Genomic DNA, 26,739 nt, shown 5'->3' with positions numbered 1-26,739 from the left:
CTTGCTTCATGACAATGCTCGACCACATGTTGCGAAAGCGACTCAGGACCATATCTTTGCGTTAGGCTGGGAACTTCTCCCGGACGCGGCGTATAGCCCAGACATGGCGCCTTCCGATTACTACCTATTCCGGTCGCTGTAGCATCATTTGGCTGATACACATTTCATGAGATTTGAAGAGATACGAAAATTGATGACTTTATCGCTTCGAAGCCGGTGAGCTTCTATCATCAAGGAATTCGCAAGCTACTCGAAAGATGGCAAAAGGTCGTTGATGCAAACGGGGAATATTTTGCTGATTAATATTTTTTTGTTTGTTTTTGAATAAAGATTGAATTTTACAAAAAAAAGCTCAGAACTTTTTTGTACAGCTAATAACAATTGATATAATAATTTATTTTTATTCCAACAAATTTTTTATCTGTATCGAACAGTTTGCCTTATTGCAGTTTTTTACATAAAACATCGCTGCAATTTCTTTTTAAGATTTGTATAGTATACTTGATTTAAGATAAAGATTGACTAATATTGAAAAATTTAAATATTTATATACATATAGGAATACATAAATTCGAAATTATATATTCTTTGCATAAAATGGAAATTAATATTTCTTTTATAGTTTCTGATAAAAGGGTTGGATAAAATCTAGATGCAGCGTATGTGCGGTATATTGGAAGCAAGATATCTCACTATATCCTTGTAAAATTTCGTATTGTTAGCAGAACCAACCTTTTGCAAATAAATTGCTATCTGTACGCGATATCATATGGCTTTAATCAATATCATAAAATATCCGGGTTCTTTTTTTAAACTATGGTTTGCGCAACCGAAATAGTAAATCTCCAAATATTCTAATTGCAAGAAAAAAGATAATTACTTTTTAAAGAAAAATATACGTGAAATAGCGTTTACATAAAAAAACAACGTATTGGTAATTCCAAAGACTATCGTTAATATTAAAGATAATTAATTAAATCAAGTAATTAATTAAATCAAGTATTTTTGAGAAAAAGTTATTAGATATCTAAGATCCTGCCGAGGAAATTATTCGTGTCCCTTTCGATTGTTGAACATATTCTCGATTTGTTTTATATTACATATCTTTATTTAATCTTTATTTAATTTGCTACGAATATTATTATTGTTATATATAAAACATTGTCATAATAGATATATGCTACAGCAAGGGAGGTTATTATGCAATTGAAAAAATGAGACAGAAGATCGTTTTTCTATCGGGTAGCCGAAGCAAAGAGCTAGTGCTAAGCACACATGATTTTTCTTCAGTGTGCGTGGTTGCCAAGTTTCTCGCGCGTCGACATCGTTGGCTGACCATGTGTATCGCTCGATCATTTCATCAGTCGACTGTCAAATGCCGAGGTGTGCATGTCTTCGCAGAGAGAAGCCTTCCATCGCCAAAAATGTAAATAAATGCATCATTTGCTCTTTCCTTTTATTAGAATATCCCATAACATGCGTGTCTAAAAGGCATTTTATAAAGGCATTCTCGTAGAAAATAATAAGTAATTTTTTTGATCTAGCGAAATGGATTTTTGTTTAATACACTGTGTTCGGATACATTCACGCGAATACATATATATCTACATGTCATTTTCTTGATATTGCTGTTGGTCATTGACTTCAATTTAGATTACTTTAGTAAAATTTAGTGCTATATAACAGAAAGAAAAAACGTTTTACAGACATTGAATCTTTTAAACATCATCAAGTCGTGTTATCTGGAATATATTTTAAAATTATATTAACTCACCACACACATACACACACACACACACACACACACACACATACACATATACACACAACATACACACATTTTTAGTCATAAATATAAATAATTACATATGAACAATTTTCTTTTCAATTCCAATTTATCTTCAAACTTAACTTTTTGTAAAAGAAAAAAATATAAAAATTATCCTATTAATTATTTTTTACCTTTCATTATTATTATTATTACACATACAGTTACTGTACAACAGTTACTTTTTTTGTAATGGTCAATAGATTATATGAATAAATATCATATTTTATAAATTTCACGATTTATTTTGGTTATATCAAACAGAAATTTTACAAAAGAAAAAAACTAATATGAACTAATATCCCAGCGGGAAATGTTAATGGAATCGACACACATCGAATCAACATCGAATCGAAATGTATATGAATGTATAAAAAATTAATATATTGATAAATGTATATATTTTTGTCAATATTAATCAATACTTTAATCTATAATAAAAGAAAAATTACGCGAACGTAAATATATATATATAATTATATATACATTCTCATCTACAATTTATATGGACTCGCACCACATCTATTTCACGAGACATGATTTTATCGGCAGTGTCGCAAAATAGATGTGACTTGTAATTCCACGGCTCAATTATAGACGTTGGTGGCGGTAGTGTACGGTAATTTTTACGGTGTCACGAAAAAGATCGGCGTGGCCGCTCTCAGGTTCCTCTCTGCTAGGAGTAAGATCAATCGGGTGTAAACGCTCTCTAAATTCACTTCACTTTGAAGTAAATAGGGATTGAATGGCTGGGTGTAAACTAGTCTGTCACTGATTTGTTTTAGGGGAAAGCTTACGTAATCGATGCCCAATGCAACAGAATTTAGTGCACGAGTTCACTAAACTGGCTGCACTGCGTTTAGAGTCAGTGCAAGCAATACAGGGCAAACGAAATTCAATCAGTAATTTTGAACACCATAAAATATTAATCAATAATAGCGTTTTCTCTTGCTGCGCTACCGTCCACTAATGCAAGACTTAGACAGTATAGCGTGTTTCTATGACTGGTGGCGGATGAATTTATTCGATGTAATGTATTTCCGTAGCTGCGTAGTACAAGTTTTATACACGCAGTGTGATTTTGCTACACTGTTTCAAATGAAAAGCAAGTGTAACATTTAAATTTAAATTGTAAACATGGAAGTTAACCAGGAGCAAGATTTTAATTAGTATAATATAATATAATATAACCCAGAGAACATTATGACGTCTTAAAGACGTCTAAAAGACGTCTTAAATATTATAAGACATCTTATTAAATTATAAAAAAAAGACGTTTTTAAGACGTCTTAGTATCGGTCCTCAATAGGTGATTTAAGCTTTAAGAAGTAAGAAATTGATCAATTATAATCAAATATGAAAAGAATAATTGACTATGATTAATCAATTTCTTATGGTTTAAAAATTAAATACTTATTGTGGACCGACACTTAGTGGCTTATGACTTCTTTTGGTAAAGTCTTAAAGATGTCTCTTATAAGTCGTCTTTTAGACGTCTTTTAGACATGCGTGCTGTCTGGGAATGAATTGTGGCTACGGTCCATGTAACATTACAAATGCTTCAAAGCGTTTGATTGTCCAATCAAAACAAAGAATTTTACTACTACTAAGAATTACTAATGCACCAATCAAAAAATGCTTCAAAGCATTTGTAGTAAGCTCTTGACTGCATTGATATATTATCCTGTATTGATATATTATCTTCATCGAATAAAGAAGACAATAAAAAAATTTATTATTAAATTAAAAAAATAAATTGAAATAATTAATTAAATAATTATTTTAATTAAATTATTATTAAATTTATTTATTTATTTATTTTATTTTATCGAATACATTCTATGCAATTTAAAACTGCCACAAATTAACTGACCTGGCCTGAAATAAACACGACAGCATGAAGTGTGTGCATGTACATACACCACATGAGTGTAGTGCAGCTCTCACATGCAACTGGTGCAAGGCTACACCAAGGTGTTCGAGGAGCACGCTATCGCAAAAGACACTAACGCTGACAGACTCGTTCGAGGAAACTGTAAGGAGCTTACGCTTTCGAGCTCCCTAAACGATACTTCAAGTAAATTATCGTTCCAATATTGCTATAAACAATTATCATGAATTACCATGAAAAAAAATAATATTAAAGCTTATCATGGAAGAATTAATAAAATCGTCTTCATCATCTAGTGACGAAGATTTGGATGTTCTTGATAATTTAGAAGTACATCGAAGAAAAATTCCAAGATTGGAAAATTATGTGAAAGGGGTGGTGCCTAGATGGAAAGATGCAGAATTTAAATCACATTTTAGGTTATAATGAATTATCTGGTTTTGATTTTTCTTCAAAGTTTTGTATATCGTTGATACAAAGAAAATTTTGCACCGCTTGTTTATAACAAGACATTAGCTATTTCTTATCTAATATGCATAATATTTATTATCTAAGATATTTATATTAATTTTTGGTAGTATTTATTCAAATTTCGATTTGTTCATTATTTTCTTTATTCATTCTCTTTTTAACTTTTTTTCTTCTTAATACCTTTGATGCTACTTCTCTTCTTATACCTTTGATGCTATGATGAACATTTGAACAGAAAATATGCGCCAATCATTGTTAGCATTTGCTGCCCTACCTCGAAAAAGATAGCACGAAATAGCGCCAATAATGACGTCACATTACTTTGACCATAATGTCATCACCAATTTCATAGTACCAAAAAGTATCTCCTCGAACAGTTTTAGACAATAATTGTAAATAGCGCACTCCCCGAACGCACCCCAAGCACGCTCTCAGTGCATCCCAAGGGAAAACGCTATAAGTATGAAAGTAGAAACTTTCTTAGAGTATAAATTTCAGTATTTCATTGATATTGTTTATATATTTTAATACATAGTACTTGAGATATACAAGTTAAAATTATCGACATTCACTGTTTAGAAAACAGTATTCATTAAATATTAAATTTGTAGAAAATTTATAGATTAGAAAGTCGGACATTAATGCATAACAATTAATAATATTATATATAAATATTACATCTGTTTTTAAATTTATATTTACTGTTTAATATTGTTACGTCGTTTAATATTGTTACGTTTTCTTCGGGATGTTGACTGATATTTCCGTTTCATTCATTTTGTTGTTGCTGAGCACAAATCGTGGCTGAGAACTAGTTGGTTAGCGGGATCTTGTGCTGAAGATTCACAACGAGATTATAAGATCGCGCACAGACTCTAACTGTAAAAAAATGGGTTTCGCCGACTATTTCAGAAGATGCCGTCCTTCGGAAGGTGAAGGAAGTGAAGAGAAGAGAGTGATCTGCTCTAGATTGCGGTTTGTATAGGGTTTTGGAAGGGTGGAAAGAATCTAAGGGCATGATGGAGCTTTGTGTGTTAATTTTCGAATGATAGTTCGAAAAAATCGCGAATGCAGGGAAAAGAGGGGAGTGGCATTCTGTGAATCGTGATTGTTTTTATGTTTCCGGTTTTCCCGGCGAATGACGGAATTAGTTTGTGAAAAGTTCATCCGTCGTTCCACATCTCTTATTACCCACTGGCACGTTCATCAATGGCTGCCGATCGCTTCTTCCTGATTGGCGTTTTCTTAGCCTTCCCTCCAGTGTCGGCCTTGGATGATCTCGATGCGTTTCTCACGCGCCAGGAATTTCAGTTTTGTTAATATTTCAAATTTTATTAGTATGCTATAAATCTTTCGACGCTGGCAAACTGTTCTCCACAAAAAATTGTTGTTTCCGGATGATAGGACGTGTCTCGAGAGGAATTCTGTGTATTTTTTCAGAATCTCACGTTTCCGGTAATAAAAGAGAAAGGCTTTCTAGATCGTTCGAGGCATTTTCGTTTGCCGATTAGCAGTCATTATCTCTCTCCGAAAGAGAAAAAATTCGTGAAGTCCGCCGGACAATGTCTTATGTCTTAAATGCTTGAAATTTTTTTGAAGTTATTTTTTCTTATTATAAAGATTTTATATTATATTAAAATTTGATTTATGTTGTGTCGATTATATCGTCAACTCTCACAGCCATATTTTTTTGGCAATATTTGGATTTCGCCGAATTATCTATTCTCAGAGAATTGCACGCAAAACGAAGACGTTGCATGTATTCATATCCAATATCAGCTCAACAGAATAGATTTATTTTCTATATTCTTTTGTAACAATTTCTTTTTATTATTGTATTGTATTGTTTAGTATTGTTCGGAATTAGACATATTCCATGATCGTTATTTTCAAATCTTTGTATCGAATTCCTGCAGGTTCTTGAAAAACATAATTCGAAAGTTTAATGATTAAGACGATAGACAAAAGACAAAAACAATAATAGCAAACAGATTCTCCTTCGAAACTGTATTTGTTTGTTTAAGAATTAAGATATTTGTTATTTAAAAATAATCTCGAAGGAGAAAAGTATAGGGAAGAGAATTGATACGGAATAACGAACGGGAGATTCGACCGATACACCGACGTGTATCAAAGTGTCATTTATTTGATAAATCGCATTTGATATATCGCATTATTCTTTCCGCCTCCGTCTGGCATTCTATAGAAACGGCAAACAATAATGAAGAAATAGCAATTATAAAAAAGACAGCGCAGGAAACATCTTCGTAAATGAAAATGGATACATGTATCTTCGAAGACATTACGATTGCTCATCTAAATTTAGTATTTATAGTCATAACTAAGTGATATTTAAATAGTAACCATGTGAAAATAAGAATTTTTCTTGAGATTAAAAGACTTTGATATTTACATTTCAATATATAGCATAAAAGTCATAATTTATTGAATAAGTAATTAATAAGTAATTAATAAGTAATTAATAAGTAATTTTTAATAAATAATTCATCAGAAAACAAATTCTTCATTAGAAAACAAATCTAATATTTCCATACAGATAATATGGGACGCCATTTCTTTCTTGCACTAAATCGTTTTCTATTTCCTAGCTGCATTTTATACTCACCCAGTTCTGGCTTGCACTAGTTCAGTTCAGTTCAGTTCTAATACAGCTCTAATGCAGGAATAAAAACCAAACTCACTGCGTGCATAAAACTTGTATTATACCGCAGCCATGGAAACACATTACACTGAATAAGTTCGCCCACCACCAGTCATGGAAACTACGCTACACATCCGAGTGTCATTAGTAGGCGTTAGTGCAGCCAAGGAAAAATGCTATAAGTAGAAATAGTTGAATTCAATGATTTCTTCCCAAATTGCTTGAAATACATACTCTTTATTTTGCATGAATAATAATGAAAGTAATCTAAGAAATATAATTTATGTTCTTTCTTACTGATTTATTTGAGAAATATAAATATTATATACACACATAAAATAAATATAAGTTTAGATTTTTTCCAAGAATATTGATTGCATTGACATAATCACTATTGAGTATAAATACGAAAATGCGCATATTGATACAAAATATACATAATACAAAATTCAAATAAAATTGAGATAAAGATCGCTTTTTATTTTAACACTTTTATTATGAGAAATATGATTTTCATGATTGATGTAAATCATTTCATTATAATAAGAATAGATAATATGAATAACATGTAGTAAATATTACCATCTCGCAATTTTGTTTGAAGTCTGACTATCGTATAAAAGTAAAAAGTATGCGAATGCTAACGACGATTTATAAAATGTAAATATATTCTTTGATATAAATATATCATATTATATATTGTTATATATAATATATAAAGCATATATAATAATAATAAATTATAGTGTGTGTGTGTGTGTGTGTGTGTGTGTGTGTGTGTGTGTGTGTGTGTGTGTGTGTGTGTGTGTGTGTGTGTGTGTGTGTGTGTGTGTGTGTGTGTGTGTGTGTGTGTGTGGGTGTAATATTATATATTTTTCGACATTTCAGCGATATTCGTTAAATATCGGACATTCGGCAGTCAAAATTCGTTGTACAATTTATATATTAATTAAATAAAACTCTTAAAAATAAATTTTTTTTTAAAGACCATATACAAGTAATCCATCTTCATTTTTTCAATAGTCACATAATTTGATTTTTTATATCCCTCTATAAGTACGAACAGCAATGATCGTACTCAAAAGGTATAAAACCGTGTTTACCAGACCGCAAATCTAAAAAAATTTTAAAGTTATTATTATAATGAAATTGTTATTATTATAATAAAGTTATTATAATAAATTAAAATGAATGTTATCTAAAATATAACTTATAACATAATTATAATGTATTTAAGTATCCAAATCTAACAAATTATTTCTCACGTTTCTGTAATGGTCTTGTTAGAAAAAATTAGCCAAAATATTTAAATTTTTTTAGATAAAATAGTATTTTATTATATTTATGGCATCCTATAACATAATGTACAATGATTTATTTATCGTTATCATCTAAATATCTTGATTGTTTTTAAAAATAAAGTACAATGTTTGAAGACAATTATTTAATTCGAAAGGGCATATAAATATATAAATATATATATATATATATATATATATATATATAAGATTAGAACATTTAATTCAAAGTAATTTTTTCCAAGATTTTAAGATCATTGATGTCTTGTACAGATTGTTACAACAATATATAGAATAGTATGATGTCAGTTTAGTTAGCCGAATTTGTAATTTGCAATTATACAGTACTATATACAAAAAAAAATAAGTTACATAATGTAAAGCTATAGCAACATATAGAGTATCTCTCTGGAGTATCGGTCATATCATATATATATATATATATATATATATATATATATATATATATATATATATATGTGTATATTCTCTCGAATCCCCACAACCGATATATATATTGTGATATATGCATATATGTGTATCATTGTATTGTTGACGTATTATTCTAAATATATTATTTACGATAAATATTATCACATGCCTCGATAGTCGAAAGGATGTCTGCCCGATAAGCAGAAGATCCAGGTTCGATTCCTGGTTGAGGTAGTATTTTTTCGCAAAATAATTACGAGTTTTCACGATTGGTTTGTGGTCGGGCCCCGCCGTGACGCCATACCCTCCCTTCTTATTTGGGTTATAGTGTAGCGAGTTGTTTATTCGCATAGACGCGCAGTGTCATTCACAATTGAATATGCTTCAGCAGAATAATTACTTATACATCCTTTTCTAATAAAGTTTGTAGCGCTTCATGTTGCAATACAATTGATGTGCAATTGATTATTTTGCCGAAGCTTATTTCGTTGCAAACGATTCTGTCTATGCGATTCTGTCTATACGAGTAAACCGTCACATCTGTATGATGATTGTAACATCTTATACATCATGTGACTTATTTTTTTGTACATGGTGCTGTACAATTACAAATTACAAATTTGGCTATTAAACTAATATGACTATCAGTATATATAATTTTAACTCAAATATATATAATCTTGAGTACAAAAATTTTATATTTGTATCATTTTTAAAATTTTTTTTAAGAGAAAAAAATATTCCATCATTTAATTATTTTTATTACTTTATATAGAGTAGTATACAGTAAAATTCAATATGTTTGAAAAAGCATTTCACTTGCTGTCTTCCTTAATATCATAGAAATTTGAAATTGAAGTTGTTGTCCTACTTTTTCGGAAAAGAAAACGAAATAGCGATTGCTGTAAACAAAAGAATACAAATAATATTTATTTATATACATTCATAACATTTAATGATATATAGCGATATATAGCATGTGTAATATTATTTTGCATTTGTTTTTGCAAAAACAATGCAAAATAATATTACATATGCTATATATCGCTATATATCATTAAATGTTATGAATGTATATAAATAAATATTATTTGTATTCTTTCTTGTCTCAAAAGAAAAAATTTAGATATAAAATCCAAAGATTGTGCAGGCATTTAATTTGCTTACCTCGATCAATCCAATTAGAAAATTTTTTATTTAAAATACCTTTTGTTTTTATCAAATCTTACATTTTTCATTATTTCATGTAAAATAAGATAGTTAAACAAGCGCGTGCACGATAAAATATTTTTATTTTGACAAAAAATAATATGAATATGAATTTTCATATTTAAGATCAGTTTAATGTATAACAGTTCAAGTCAACAAATTTGTTATAACGTTGCCTATAATGTTGTAAAAAAATTATTTTCTTGGATTTTTTACGATATTTCTTTCAAAATTATACATAGTATAATTATATACATATTAAAAGTTATCAGGTTCATAATATGATAATACCCGTGTGACTAGGACACCATCGGGCGCGTCTCCGGATGATAAATAGGAGGACGTCGAAGGTCCTGGCCTCCTTGGCATAAAAGCCAGCGTGGGCTAGTGACTTATTCAGATAATGATGGCTATAACCGGCTCGCCAGGTGTGAAGCCCTGTGTCGGGCCGAGAAGGCCGTTGTCGCGGACCATCCCTCCAAGCCAAGCTGAAAGCTATCGTGGTGAGAGCTGTATGACACTGGCAGTGTCGCTAACGATGCTTCTGGGGAACCGAGCGAAACACCAGAGTATTTAGTCTCACCCACGCATGCTAAGCTCTGTATGGGGATCGGGGACTTCCCTAGCTTTTCGTGGGAACAATATGAATTTGGGCCTTAAAAATTTAAATTTAGACGAAGACAGGAGGGAGACTGAGGGCTCACGGGGACAAGAGTGGTGGTCTCTTCGCCAGAACGGGTCTTTCTGGGCTCGGAAGGAGGAGTAGCGATCGCCGAAGCTCAGGAGCAGTTCTCCATTCCTGATCGAGCTCGCTCGGACTCAGGAGAGAACGGGAATAAAGAGGGTGACATAGTGATTCCTCGTAAGAGAAACCGCTGTGGAGAAGAGGAGGGCCAAAAGGGAAAGCAAAAGGGCTCTTATGGAGCTGACTTTTAATCCGGTAACGCCGGAGAGGAGTGCACAGGAGTTCGCCGGTAAAAAGCGCTGTGCACTCTGTTGACGAGACCTCCCTCTTCAGTCAAGAAAGTCGTCAAAAAATCTAAGGCTCAGGAAACTGTGCCCTACACGATGATGGCGGATCCGCTAGAGCGGCAAGAGTGGTTGTCCTGGAGGGATACCCCGAGGAAAGGGATCCGATAGCACACAATGCCGATTGGCCAATTAAATATAAAATTTTCTGATTAGTGATTCATTGAAAAATTTCTAAGCAGCGACTGATATGTGTGGATGTGTGCTATCGCACTGTGCGCTAACGAGACTAACCCACCCACCCCGAGAGGAGTATCACTCCGGAACAGCTGACCTTGTTCAGGAGGGCGATTCTGGCGGGGAGGGGTCCGGAAGGTTTCTTCTCCCGCTTCGTAGGGACAGTCACTCTGAGGGGCGGGGTTGTCATTGTTAAGGAGATAAGGCGTCTCTCAGGTGGCTGGAGGGCCGCGTGGGGTTCATCTCACCATAGGAGGGCGCTAAGCTCGGAGTAATGAGTTTGGAGGAGCTTCAAAAGCGGCACAAGGCAGTGGTCTAAGTCCCGAAACCTCGGCTTTCAGTCCCCCGAAATCTGCGACTGATATGCTGGCGCTGCTGGATCCTGGCGAAAATAAGGTGGAAATAAAAATTTGAGCGTAAGTCAAAGAGCTTCTAGGAAGCGTAGATTGGAACGGCGAAATGTAAAAGAAGCGTAAAACGTTTGCAAAGCATTTTAATGCTTCTTTTACGTTCCATTGTTCCAATCTACGCTTCTTAGAAGATTTGTTTACATTTCTGTCATTTTTCACTTACATTCGACTTACACTCAATTCTTTATTTACACTTTATTTTTGCCAGGGAAGAGACAGAATCCAGGCGTCGGTGCTCTGGGCTGGCGCATTTTTGCCGAGAATGTAGGAGCCGGAGGGGAGGAACTACATTTTCGACATCTTGGAGCCGTCTAGCCTACTCAAATTGAGAGGACTAGATTTCAAGACTTCAAGACTTCAAGTGCTATGGGATCGAGCAAGTCAAGGTGGCACGGTCCCATAGCGATGGGATGAGGGCGGAAGAATCTCAACCTAAGGGCTAGCTCACACAAATAGGCTGGTCGGGGGTAGAGGTTACCCAAATTAACTTGCACAGCAAAGGAACTTCGACTGTTCTTGCCAGGCGCCAGTCTGCACACAGCCATTTCACTGATACAAGAACCGTGGATTGTCTATGGTCATATCAAAGGAGTGGCGGCATGTGGGAGACTGTTTAAGGCTCCCGCCGAACCTAGACCCAGAACATGCATTGCGATCAAGGGTCTAAATACGCGTCTTTTGCCAGAGTTTTGTTTCAGGGATCTGGTAGCGGCGGAGACAATGATCAACGACGACGACGTTGCTGGAGATGTCAAAAGGCTGGTGATTTGCTCAGTCTACTTCTCTCATAAAAACGACATACCGCCAACGAAATTAATAAGGCTGGTGGATTTCTGCCAGAAAGATGGGCTGTCGTTAGTGATAGGGTGTGACTCTAATGCACATCCATAGACATTTATATTTATATACTAGACCGCTAACTTGCCTCAAATATATGGCCCCAAAAAGCATGTACAAAACTCATGCGCATGCGTATGAAGTAAAGGGGATGCATACGCATAAAAGTCCCATATATGCTATATATATCAACACACAAATTTTATATATATTTGAATAACAAATATGTAATGTTTTTTTATTCTTTTCAATAATTATTATAACTTTTCATTTCTTGAAGAAAAAAGTTTCTTTAACAAAAAGTTATTACGTCTTTTATAAATATATACAGGCTGTTTCATTTTAAGTAATATAGTCGATTATCTCACGAATCGATGATTTTATTGAAATACACACACACACACACACACACACACACACACACACACACACACACACACACACATACACACATACACATACACCTATTTCGCATGACCAAATACTTTGTAATATATACAGGGTATTTCATTTTAAGTGATATAGTCGATTATCTCGTGACCACATGTTAATCATGTGACATCATTTGTCCCCTTCACGTCACCTTATGTAATATATAAGTTTTGGAGTCAACTTTCAGGCTCAGTAAATAGAGGAGTTAGCGGTAGTGTATAGTAATGATCTAGTATATAGTATAAATGTCTATGTGCACATCATACGATCTGAAACAGTACCAACACGAATGACTGAGGAGAGAAGTTGGAATATCTGGTAACAACCGACTTGGAAATTCTAAACAGAAACAATGAGCCTATCTTTTGCACGGCAACGGGAAAAGAAGTGCTTGACCTCACCCTTTGCTCGCGTAACTGTACGTAAAGTGGCTGAGTGTAGAGTTTCCATGAACCCTTCCTTTTCGACCACAGGTTTATAATCTTTAGGATTTCGCCTCAAGGCGAAAGTTAGGAGGATAAGAAATTCTACGTGGATGAACTGGGACTCCTACTGGAGAGAATTGGAGGTCAACCTTCCTGGTTTCCCAGGAAATATGGTACGGTGGATAAAATGCTCTGCGTAGATCATCTGTAGAAAATATTGGTAGACTCCTACGAGATGATCCTGTCCAACTAGGATAATTATAAACAACAGGGGCATTCCCTAGTGGAACCCGAAACTACAGGAGCTCAGGGTCAAGGCTCGCCAGGCCTGGAAATAGAGCAAGGAACACGGACCGGCCCTCCGACTGGGCCTTCTACAGAGCGGTCCAAAAGGAATATAGGGACTCCGTAGTTAGAGCGAGGAAGAAAAGTTGGCAGGACTTCTGTTGGTCGGTGAAGAGCATACCGCTAGGCTTCGTAAACTCCAATCAAAGGATTTTGACACTGAATTAGATGCAATTCGCATTGCGGATAGCATTATGCTGACTGAGGAGAGATGCCTGCTCCATCTCCTGGAAGTTAACTTTTCTCGTTTCCAAAAGAGTGTGGACAGGTATTACGAAACGGATGAGCCTCCCCCCCCCCCTATAGAGCCTGGTCCGGGGGGACTGGAGATTGGCGGCTGAGATCGTGAGACCTGACAGACTTAGGTAGGCGATCGACTCCTTCAAACCCTTCAAACTCTTTTGGCAGGACCAAATCTTATCTTTCTGATTCTTCTTCAGGAGGGGTTCGAGCTAATAATCGGGCCTCTCACAAAGATGCTGAGAGTTTGTTTGGTCCTTGGCTACATGCCGCAAGCGTGGAAATTGGCGAAAGTGATCTTCATCGCCTGGGAAAAACCAGCCACGACTCAGTTAAGGATTTTAGACCAATCAGCTTGACTTCATTTCTATTTAAGACGCTGGAGAGGCTGGTTGATGTGTATATTAGGGACTGCGTGTTGCAGGCCTTGGAGATAATTGAAAGATGATATTGCGGAAGTGGTCTGTCGATGAATCCGGAGAAGACGGGTCTCCCAACACGATGGGTAATTTTCACCAACAAATATAAGATAGGCTCCATTAAGGGACCTGTTCTTGGGGGTGTCAGGCTGGCTCCCGTGGATTCGGTCAGATATCTGGGGGTTACTCTAGACAGAAGGCTGACCACCACACCTAGCATGGCGATCACATCTGGACACATTATGCGAGAAAATCTGCACGTACTTTTGGGTGTGCAGAAGAACTTTTGGGCAGACTTGGGGGCTGCAGCCGGACATGTTTTATGACTCTACTATTCTCCGGCACAAATAGCAATTTGTAGAGCACTATGAGCATGTAGCATGAGCTGCGATCGTCTGGTGGCCAAGGATGCGTTTGGGACTCGGGCGTCGTTGGAGCGTATCAGAGCACTCATTCTCAAAGATGCTCTGAGGGCGATAAGAACCACGTTAGTGGTGGTTATGGGGCTACAGCTTGGTATAAAATCTTTCCACCTTACGGTAGTGAGCTGCTGCCACCAGTGCATATCGATTGTGAGAATAAATGGAAAGCCGGTACTAGACACACCAGGAGGGTCCCGTTAGCGCACACCAGGAGGGTCCCGTTAGCGCATAGTGCTATAGCACACATCCACATACATCAGCCGCTGCTTAGGAATTTTCCAATGGACTCCCAATTAGAAAATTTTATATTTAATTAGTTAATCAGTTGTTGTGTGCTATCGGATCCCTCTCGACACACCAGGCTACCGAAAGAACTCCTGGACACTGTATTTAATATGGGCCAAGACAGGATGTCGACTATACGCGACTTTAACAGATCCTTTAGAATTCATTTTCCAGATCGTAGCGAATGAAGCAGGTGGCACATGGTGCCTGTTATCAGGAATGGGGACGTCTGGTATATGGATGGCTCCAAAACTGATGAAGACGTCGGTGCCGGAATCTATGGATGTCAAAATCAGGGAGGCTGCTCTTTTTGGAAATTTGGCCACCGTTTTCCAATCAGAGGTGGCGGCAATTATGATCTGTGCTCAATTGTTGATTGCCTTGGATAAGAGAGGTGAGCGCATTAGGATTCCGATAGCCGGGCGACTTTAGGAGCACTAGGCGCATATACCTTCAAGTCCAATGATTGGTCTGCGAATGCAATTGGATCGTCTACTCAAAACGACATTTTCCTAGTGTGGGTCCTAGGACACGCGGGAATCAAGGGTAATGAGATTGCGGATGGGCTTGCTAAAGCAGGCTCAGCGTCCAAGTTAGTGAGACCGGAGTCTTGTGTCCAGTTGCATTGGGCAGAGTCAACATCAAGGACTGGCTGAATGAAAATCACATAAGTTTCTGGGAGGAGGTAACTAAGACCAAGTGTCGGCAGGCAAGGGCTTTACTAAGAAATATACCTAAAGAAGATCTTGCCAGAAGTATCAGAACATTGAAGAGGAGATTAGGCTGGCACTACAGATCTACACAGACCATGGCCTTACAAATTAACATATGCACAAGCTGGGAGAAGGATACCCCCAAGTGCAGAAAGTGTGATTATAGTGAGGAGGCAAGTCTACACATTCTCTGTCAGTGCCTATGTGAGGCGAGCTGGGAACGGACTTTCTCGAGCCGGAGCAGGTTAGATAACTCTGGGTCGGCGGACTCCTTCTCTTTTAAAGAAAGACAGGGCTCGGGTAAGTCGAATTGCTGGAAAGACACAATAGATTTTATCAGAGTGTTGTTTTGGCGGTTTCTCCATCTAGGAATCGTCTCCCGGGTCTATTATTATTATTATTATTATTGTTGTTGTTGTTGTTGTTGTTGTTGTTGTTATTATTATTATTATTATTATTATTATTATTATTATTATTATATAGTAATCTGCAAACTACTATGCAATCATAAAATATAATAAATCATATGATATAAAAGATATTAATAACTTTTTCAAAATAAATAACTTCGAAAAATATGGCTGAAACTAATATGCCCTATTGCTTTTTCGAATGGAATAATCGTTTTCAAATATATGTAGTATGTTCTATTTTCAAAGACAATAAAGATATTTTAGGTAATAAAAAACAAATCACTAACAATATATAAACTAATTATTTAAATTAAATATCGTTATACATATCAATTCCCTTTTTTACAAATATAAATTACTTACAGATGCGCCTAATAACAACTCATAATTATATGTACGTCTATAATTATTGACGTACACCATAAGCGTTAATGAGGCCGCAAGTAATAATCCAAATGCTATGGAATGATAAAGAAGTTCCTGAATAATTAAAAGAAATTATATTGATCAATATAACATTCACATCAATATATCATTATTAAAATATTTATATTTTTTCTTAACAGTTATATTTTAATATAACTTGGTTTAATATAAACTTAAAATATTATTTATTAAAATATTCAAATATATTTTAAGATTGTAATATTGTAATATTGCAACAATGTTGCTGCAAATTATCTTTTTTTATAAATAAAATATTTATTTACAAATAAAATAAGACTACTGGAATCAATAAATTGTATGTAGAAATTTATTTATATTTGTACTTACATGTATAGTTTTAGATATAATGGACGCAGTAGAAAGAGATGTCAGACAACTGAGAAGAAGAATGAAAGTGCCAATCATAAAAGTAGTTGTTATGAGAAGAAAGAAAAGTTCTTCTTTCCGATTATTAAATTCGTTTCCAACAATTCCTACACAAACTATTCCCAGTGCCTGTTAATAAAGATAAGAAACAATTAGAAAAATATAATTGTATTAATAAGGTGTTGTAATATGTTTATTAGCACAATGTATCTAAAAATACATGTGGCGGATACTGTTATCATAGCAAGTATATCCAATTACAACGGAAAACGGAAATATAATGCAAATTGTTGATAATGCAAATATTATATATATATATATATATATATATATATATATATATATATATGTGAATCTTTTGTAACTTTTGTGTGTACACTACAAATAAATAATAATCAACTTTTTTATTTAAATATTTATTGCAATTACAAACAATAAAAATTTTTCACTATTTATATTTAAAATTACTGTACTATATCTTTTTAAACAATTATTGTTACTATCAACAATTAATTTAAAAAATGCTTTACATTTAAAAATGACGATAATTTGAATAAATCACTTTCAGACAAGATTACAACATTTAAAACATGTCTAAAAAATTATAACATTTTAAAAATGTCTTTTAGACAACTTATATTTTTATATCTTATAAAACTATCAGAAAAATGTTTATCATTAAATGTAATATCTTTAAGACATCTTATGGCCCAATAATAATTTTGAAATATCTTATAAACATCTTTTAGAACATCTTTAGACATTTTTTTTAGAATTATTTTTAGATATGCTATGACAAATTAAAAATTAAGTATACTGAAATGCATTAGCAAGAAAAATATAAGGTAGGATTTAATGTACTAGATAAATTGGTATATCAATTATTTAATATATCAATAATTTCTATACATAATTTCTTTAATTTATCTTTTGTATGTGTTATATTACAATAAACAGAAACTTTTATTATTAGAAAAATTATATTAATAACAAAACCATAATTTGTTAGGATATGATTAAAATATTAAAGATGTTTTATATATATATATATATATATATATATATATATATATATATATATACAGGCTGTCCTCCAAAAAATGGCAAAGCCGTCATATACAGGTGGAGCAGACTAAACTAACAAGGGACCTGTCACAACTGTCCGGAACCGATTTGATTCTCCTTGAAATATGTTATTAAACACAAAAATTTAAGAGACATGTATTTTTTTATATGTGCCCAATCGAAGTTTTAAGGGATGAAACAACCCGTCAAAGGCTAACTTATATTTTTGATTTCCATCAATTATCAACAAAACGGTGAGATATATAAAAAAATGTTTTAGACAAAACTTTTATTATTTCTTATATACTTTATAACTGTGTATTTAGATTTTTTTTAAATGTAATATTTTTGAAACTATCCTCATTCCCCATTATTATTTTTACATAATTTAAATTTTTTCCAAGAATAAAAATTGAAGGGACTTTTATGCCGAATTCAATCATATATAATAAAGTTATTTTACAAAATCGCATTTTTCAGTAATAACTTGAAAACTCGCTATATGCATCGTTTGTTCTTTTATGTTTGTTCTTTTAGGCTTGCGCGGCAAAATTGTATTTCTGTTTTATGTATTACAAATAATAATAACAATAATAATTTTCATTGTTTTTCTTTAATTATAAAAACATTTACTTCTTTCATTCATTCTTCATATATTTTATCATTACAGTATCTTAAGTTTAAAATTATTTTTATTTGCTTACAAATGCTTTTGCTTTTCTGCATTATGTATTACAAGTAATAGTGATAATAATTTTTATTCATTTTATTTAACTACATATATAACATATAACATAATTACATATATAAAAATATCCACTTCTTCATTTATTTCTGATATGTTATATTGCTATGGTATCTTAAGATTAAAATTATTTTTGTTCGCTTATGCTTTTATTTCTTTACACTTTATTTTCTTATCTTTATAGACATTAATTCCTAATATATTAACTTAATAACATAGTCATTTATTCATATAATAAAATTTATATATTATATTATTATTATTATATTATTACATCATTCATTATAGATATTACAATAATGATATTCCACAAAAAAATGCTTTAAACATAATGATCTTTTACACCAAGAACATCTTACTACAGATATATTGTTGCAATTTTCGATATCATATGTTGTTAAAATTTCTTCAAAATTAAATTTTACTGAATTTTAAATTCTTCCGGTCTTTCATTTGTATATCCACTTTTAAATCACAAATATTTAAATAAATTGATATCAAAGACATGATAACTGATTATGTATCAAAGATTGTAATTTTATTATATTATTTCGTTGATGTAAATTTATATTACTTTCCAATAATAAAACGGTCAGAAAATTTTTTAACAAAATTTTTCCAAATCCGGAATCCATAAACATTTAATGGTTGTATTTTTCCTGTAATATCTTTTAGAATTATCGTTGTATTAATGCGTTTTTCTGTTAATATTAAATCAGAAACAATATCGGGATAATGTCCACTCTAAGAATCAATAAGAAGAACACTATCAGTATCAACATTTAGAAAGAAAACTTCTTGTAACCAAGATTTAAAATGATCTATACGAAATAATTTAAATTAATAACATTAAACTTTATTAGATTTCTAAAATAATTATAAAAGATACAATTGAAATTTGTGTATACCTATTTGTGTATACCTTGTGTATACCTGTCATTTTACCAGATTTTGATGCTTTCACAATACATTTATTGTCTGAATAAATTTTCTTCCACTCTTGGTCCAAACATACCATTAACTTCTTGTAATATAATAAATAAAGGGGATAGTAATCTACCATCACATGATATTATTGGTTGTATGAATACGTTGTCGATGATATAAATTGTATAACACGCTCTACTGTCTTTATTCCTTGATCAGATAGTGATCTTCTGGAATGGATTTCTAATTAAAATCTACTTTGATCTGAATTAGAAATATTTTCAGATCCGAACTGTTCAATGAGAGGTTTTACTGTTTTTAAAAAATCTTTGATTTTTTTTGATCAACTGAATCTTTCAGTGTTTTTCTAGTGACAAACTTTATAATTTTTCTTGAAACAATTCGATAGGACTTTTTGAATCTTGCTATCCAATTATCAGATGCTTTGAACATAGGATTTAAATTTCCTATTTCTTATTGAACCTGTAGAGCCCACCTTTTTAAATCAACATCATGGAATTATATAGTCTGATTAAACAGCTGCGGTAAATTTATTATGTGTAAATTGAAAAATGTAGGATAATTTTTCCACATGATTTCCATGTGATTGTAATTGTTCTTCCCATCGTCTCAATTGATGTTCGGATGATACTCTTCTAAATTTATGCTGTACGGATTTTAAAGAGCGATTTCTCTTTTTATCATTTACATTATCTTCATTGTTAGTGTCATATTTTTCATCAATATCCAACAGCTCGCCTTTTATAAGAATTATCAAAGTGCACATTATCACTCAAACATTCATAAGTATTTAAATTATCTTCGCTCCATGCTTCCTCATCATCCTCAATTATTTCAAAAGTATACAATTTATAAGATTCTTGGAAATCGAGACACATTTCTTCTGTTATTTCCATTGTAATGAAAAACTATCTAATAATCTATTCTATCTAATAATGAATAACTAATAATAATTTTTGAATGTTTTCTTTCAATTCTATTTTTGCTTCAATTATTGGCGTTTCCATAAGATATATCGAACTTATGAAGGCTAATAAAAGCCTGACAATATTAATTGGATTAAAAATCATTATTAATTTGTTCTTCTATAGAAATATACGTTAAAGCACTTTAATACATTATAACAAAGTGACTTTATTGACTATAACTGCAAATCTGCTAGTATTTATACATTGGATTTACCTATCTTTAAGAATGCACTTAAGCTTAAAAAGTGTCAGTTTGAAAGACGTTCCGATACAAAAGATAAACAATAACATATTTTGTGATAATTGTATAATGATGATATGGTTAATGAAATTATTATCACTTCTTATATCACAAACACGTATTTTAAGAGTAATATTATTACTTAATTTTTACGTCTTTTGATATAACTTTTCTTAAAACAATAGGAATATTCTTTAGAATGGCTAAATAATATATAATAACATAATTATTTTAATATTTATAAAAAACATAATAAAAAATTGATAAATTTGTGTGATAAATTACAAAATAAATGCATTTTAAACATCAAAAAATGATTATATTATGAAGTACGTTTAGGAATTAGTGTATAAAGACAATGTAAACAAATAAGAGTAAACAAATAACTATTTATTCGCATAAACGAATAAAAATAATTTTAAATTTAAGATACCATAATAATAAAATATATGAAAACGAATGAAAGAAGTGAATGTTTTTATATGTATAATTAAAAAAAAACAATCAAAATTATTATTGTTATTATTTGTAATACATAAAGCAGAAACACAATTTTGCCACGCAAGTGCTACATAAAAGCACAAACGATACATATAGCAACGTTTTCAGGTTATTTCTGAAAAATGCGACTTTGTAAAATAATTTTATTATATACGGTTGAATTTGGCATAAAATTCCCTTTAATTTTTATTCGTAGGAAAAATTCAAATTACGTAAAAATAATAACGAGGAATGGGAGTAGTTTCAAAAATATTACATTTAAAAAAAATCTAAATATACAGTTATAAAGTACATAAGAAATAATAAAAGTTTTGTCTAAAACATTTTTTTATATATCTCATCGTTTTGTTGATAATTGATGGAAATCAAATGAGCAAAAATATAAGTTAGCCTTTGAGGGGTTGTTTCATCCCTTAAAACTTCGATTGGGCACATATAAAAAAATACGTGTCTTTTAGGTTTTTGTGTTAAATAACATATTTCAAGGAGAATTCAGAAATCAAATCGGTTCCAAACAGTTGTGACAGATCCCTTGTGAGTCGAAAAGTCCTGTACTATTTTGCGATTTTCACAATAATTAACGAGTTATTAATTTATGAAAATAGCCAAATTGCAAACGCGCGGTGAGATAGGACTGCCCAGTGAGACACGGTGGAGCACGCCAGGTGCACGTAACGTATGTATAACAGAAGAAAGCGTAGCCAATGCGGCTAATCAACAACTCCACGTGTGCCTAGCGACGGCAAACACGTGTTTCACTGGGCGGTCCTATTTCATCGTGCACTTATAATTTGATAAATTATATTTTCATAAATTAATAACTCGTTAACTATCGCAGCGAAAATCGCAAAATAATACAGAATTTTTCGACTCAGTTTAGTTCGTTCCACTTACATATGACAGCTTGGCCATTTTTTTTTAAGACACTCTGTATATATATATATATATATATATATATATATATATACATACACACATATACATATGTATATATGTATAAATACATATGTACACACACACACATACAGGGTGTCCCAGAACTGGAGAACGAACCGGAGTGGGAATGTAGAAGAAATCAAGGGGAACAAAAAAGTCTAATACTATTTTGTGATATTCGCTCTTAATTTTCGAGTTATAAAATAAAATATCCGAATCGATGAATGGTGACGCCGCGCTATAGTACGGCTTACTGCTCTTAGCTTACGGGCGCGCGGCGCGCGGTGAAAGGGAGGTGATGTGTCGCCGTCTGAGCAGCAGACGATCTTATTTCCCTCCTTCCCTCTCTCTCGCGCGCGTCGCTCGTAAGCTAGGAGCAGTACTATAGCGCGGCGTCACCACTCATCGATTCGGATATTTTATTTTATAACTCGAAAATTAAGAGCGAATATCACAAAATAGTATTAGACTTTTTTGTTCCCCTTGATTTCTTCTACATTCCCACTGCGGCTCGTTCCCCAGTTCTGGGACATCCTGTATAATATATATATATCTAACTGAAACGTTTTTTAACTGCGAGTTTTTTAACTTATGACATACTATCTATCAAGATAAATAATAAGTTCTAAGAAAATGTAGTAAATAATTATTTTCAGATGTCTTTTTATCAAGTCTTAAAAACATTTATATGGAATATCTTTCGATAAAGCCTTCAGAATAATTTTAAATAAGTCTTTAGGAAGACTTAAAGACTTTTTAAAAATATTTTTTGAACATATTGTTTAAGCAAAGATTAACAATAATTCAAATGAAAAACGAGTGCAGTAATAATGAGATATATACCAATTGCAACAATTTTAAGATACCGCTCCAAGTTTTTAAGTAGCTCGTATTGACGACGATTGTTGATGCATTGGTCGTCACTGTTTGTGTTCTAATCATTACAGAATGGGACATTATTGGTTCGCTTTATAATAGCAGATCTGAAATCAAAAAGATGTTTATTCTTATTTATTTATTTATAAAGATTTTATGCAATATGAATAAGTGGAATCGTTTGCGTGTGTAAGTGGGACAAGGTCAAGATTTTGAGATGTGACCCACATCGAGCGAGAATCGCCGCTGCTTTTCCATGAAAAGAAGTGCTATTATTTCTTCAAAATTCCACATTCTTGTATATACATATTTATCTTTAAAAGTTATACATTGTACTAATCATATATTGCGCTGTAATAAATGTACGAACGATTATAAAATTTGATTCGTAATAAATACATAAATATTTATCTCAAAAATATTTTAATTATAATAATAAACAAATTCAATATAATAACATGCTTCAATAAATCCCTAATTAATTACATAATACACGAAGCACTTTTTCATATGATTCGAAACATTCGACACACCCTTTAAGCTTGTCCGATCGATAGTGTGAGACCTTCGAATTTACTTTCTCGAATTAAAGAACAGTACCATAAGTACAATAACAGAAAAAGTATTTTAATTCTGATTACTCTAGATTTTGTAAATTTTATTAAATTTCATATAAAATTATATATTAATAAAATTAGTAATGATACACAATTAATATATCATTGCTGTAATTAATATAATTATTTATATAAAAAACTTATGTATACATGATAATTATAATAATGCTATATTTCTTCATTTAAACAATAACAAATTTGATGTGTGTGTGTGTGTGTGTGTGTGTGTGTGTGTGTGTGTGTGTGTGTTTTAATTTTTATTTGATTATAAACAAAAACTTCTGTCAGTATCATATTACTTGTCTTAAAGAAAATAGAAAATTTACAAAAAGAATTGTCGGATAAAATAATTTAAATTTTGTTTCCATCGATATTTTTGATAATTTATTACATATAATTTATTAATAATTTATTAAAATTCATAAGCACCAAGTAAATCAAATACATCATATAGAAAAGATATAAATATAAAATAAACTTCTACAAGTTTATGTAAAATAATAATGACTAATTTTTTCAGATAAATAATAATGCATGATTTTTAAATAAGTAATATACGCAGTATATAAAGTTATAATCATAAAGAAATTTTCAGCAAAAAAATTGACTAACATTGTATCAAAAGTTAAAGTTAGGAAATTTAACTCATAATCGAAAAAGAATTTTTTATATTGAATTTCTCAAAAAAAATTATGAAAAAAGAGAGAATTTATAAAGAAGTTTATAAAGACAGATAATATTTATCCTACGCGATACTACGAATATTAAAGTCAGTGCGAAAATTTGGCATCACTGAAATTGAGGTATGCCCGCGCTACGAACGAACAAAACGTCACTCGTGTAGTCATAAGTTATTTTTAAGTATCCAGAACACACATAAAATGTAAATTAAAAATTTATCGGAACCATTTCAATTAGGATCAGAATTACATCTATTATCATATACACGCACGCACGCACGCACGCGCGCGCGCGCACGCAAGATGTCCCAGGTTTTGACCAAACTTTGTTAATATATTTTATGGATCTAAATAAGAAAAAAAATGTACATAAACATAGGTCGTTTACAGCTTTATTCAAAAGTTATAATAAAAATACGAAAAAGAAAGAAAATGTTAATTTTTTATTACTGGATACAATATTAGAAATAGATCAATAAGATTTACATTATTTATTTATTTATCTAAACTGTATTCACTATCTGAGATTGTCAAAGTAGCATGATATTTTTAGTAGTTCTAGAATTAATTAATACGCCACAGAAAGAAAATATTTAAATTCTTTGATGTTACACAATTTTGATATACAAAAAAAATCTCATTAATATATTGTAACATGTTACAAAGTTTAAATCATAATTATAGTGTTATAATTTTCAAATATTGCATCTTTATTTTTGACATATAATTATTTGTCTGAACAAATAATTACTCGAAATGTAGTCAAACAAAAAATTATCGGAAAATACATGCCAATTATGAATGACATACAGAGATGACAAATATAAGAAATGATGCATGAAATATACTAACCTGAGGAAAACACGTTACTGCACACTGGCCGACAGAGACTAACTGAAACGTTGCGTTTTGAGCGCGATACCAAGGATGACGTCATCGGTGATATCATTCGTCCATACATTTTTAGACGATACGCGTACATTATAACCAATGTAAATATATATGCGACTCTTAGAGGGGCAATGTAAATAAACGTATCGATAATCATCTTTTTAAGTAATAAAACGAAGAATGCGAAAATGTGATAAAATATCAAATATTATTTACGATGTGATAATATGATAATATGCACCAAGAAATTCCATCTTATTACATATTTTATGCAAAGCTCTTTATGTTTATACCTGATTTAATATAAAAATTTATGTCTATATATAAAAACTAAGCGTAGAACAATAAGGATAACTTTAACTTTGGTATTTCTGATAATATAATAAGAAATCCACGCATTTGATGATCTTTAATTTTATTTATATATAGCATCCATAACTTATGAACAAAATAAACTTTGAAAATTAAAAAAGTATATATAATGCAAATATATACATATATGTATGTGTATATAGACAGATAGATAGATAGATAGATAGATAGATAGATAGATTAGATAGATAGATACACATACATACATATATACATAACATATATACATATATACATATATGCATATATATATATATATATATATATGTATATATATATGTATATATATATATTACCATGTACATAAGTGAATTACAGTACATGGCAAATAATGTTACACATTAAAAAAATATAATAATTTTTCGATAATAAATGCATAGATGTTAATACCTTTTGAACTGAAAAATAACTGAATGAATATAGATAAGTGAGCAAAATGCTCTTTCAACATTTGATATTAACAAGAAGTGTGGCATAATCTTAATTAGCCTCATTATGTCCATTTTTAGCTTCAGTTAATCGCATCAATGCCATTATTTGTTATGTAGCATTAAAAAGCTACGAACACTGTTGAAGGATGCGTAAAGGCACATTTTTAACCTGTAAATCTTGTTTCTGCATAAGACATAATAAAAAAAAGGATAGTTAATGTAAATTATATCCACAACCAATTCTGTCGAAACAAGACTCTTCCTCAGCATTCCAAATATATATTAACATGCGAATAAGAGAGAATATAAAAAGAAAAATACACTGTATCCGATCTAAAGAGAATGTGTGTGTGTGTGTGTGTGTGTGTGTGTGTGTGTTTTATATACATATATATGAATATAATATAAATATATAAATATATATATATATATATATATATATATATATATATACCTTATGTCATATCTACATGTATATAATATATATTATGTAAAAATGTGTATATAAATAAGATCTCGCAGAGAATACGCAAAGATACGGTTAGAAAATAATGTTTCACGCATTTATGTTGCGAAAAGTTAATTCGTTGGGATCAGAAGAGAATTAACATTTGCCGAAATTACCGGTAAAGATAATCATCAATATTAAAAGCTAATAGCTAGAAAAAAAGCACCGAGATTTTTGATTATTTTTATCTGATAGCCCTTCAGAAACTT

At 31.7% G+C, this 26,739-nt stretch overlaps 2 protein-coding genes and 1 pseudogene across 6 annotated transcripts; 1 reads left to right on the top strand and 2 right to left on the bottom strand.

Annotated features, from left to right (window-relative positions):
- The first annotated feature begins 1,317 nt into the window (after positions 1-1,317).
- On the top strand, positions 1,318-16,444 carry LOC148935069 (uncharacterized). 4 transcript variants are annotated; one of them, XR_016140591.1, is made up of 6 exons: positions 1,318-1,426; positions 10,095-11,413; positions 11,616-13,094; positions 13,165-13,811; positions 13,887-15,825; positions 16,304-16,444. XR_016140591.1 is itself a non-coding variant. In XM_089082351.1 (6 exons), exons 4-5 carry the CDS (start codon positions 15,032-15,034, stop codon positions 15,466-15,468), a joined length of 315 nt encoding a protein of 104 aa, XP_088938477.1. In that variant the 5' UTR covers positions 1,318-1,426; positions 10,095-11,413; positions 11,616-13,811; positions 13,887-15,031; the 3' UTR covers positions 15,469-15,825; positions 16,304-16,444. The 4 variants fall into 4 exon arrangements, 1 of the variants encoding a protein (XP_088938477.1); XM_089082351.1 differs by having other exon boundaries at positions 11,616-13,811; positions 13,887-15,206; positions 15,329-15,825; XR_016140589.1 differs by having other exon boundaries at positions 10,095-11,393; positions 11,616-13,811.
- LOC105425072 (uncharacterized) lies at positions 4,874-26,694 on the bottom strand. 2 transcript variants are annotated; one of them, XM_011635628.3, is made up of 5 exons: positions 25,181-26,694; positions 22,999-23,138; positions 16,713-16,880; positions 16,302-16,418; positions 4,874-6,109 (listed from the first exon to the last, which is right to left on the bottom strand). In XM_011635628.3, exons 2-5 carry the CDS (start codon positions 23,110-23,112, stop codon positions 6,080-6,082), a joined length of 429 nt encoding a protein of 142 aa, XP_011633930.2. In that variant the 5' UTR covers positions 23,113-23,138; positions 25,181-26,694; the 3' UTR covers positions 4,874-6,079. The 2 variants fall into 2 exon arrangements, with proteins under 2 accessions (XP_011633930.2, XP_088938474.1); XM_089082348.1 differs by lacking the exon at positions 4,874-6,109 and adding an exon at positions 7,070-7,967.
- Positions 17,286-22,624, bottom strand: LOC148935068 (uncharacterized; annotated as a pseudogene).
- Positions 26,695-26,739: the final 45 nt, after the last annotated feature.

This window comes from Pogonomyrmex barbatus, unplaced genomic scaffold (assembly GCF_055798465.1).
Source record: "Pogonomyrmex barbatus isolate J1 unplaced genomic scaffold, ASM5579846v1 scaffold6, whole genome shotgun sequence".
Taxonomy (NCBI): domain Eukaryota; kingdom Metazoa; phylum Arthropoda; class Insecta; order Hymenoptera; family Formicidae; genus Pogonomyrmex; species Pogonomyrmex barbatus.
This window is presented reverse-complemented; position numbering and strand designations above follow the sequence as displayed.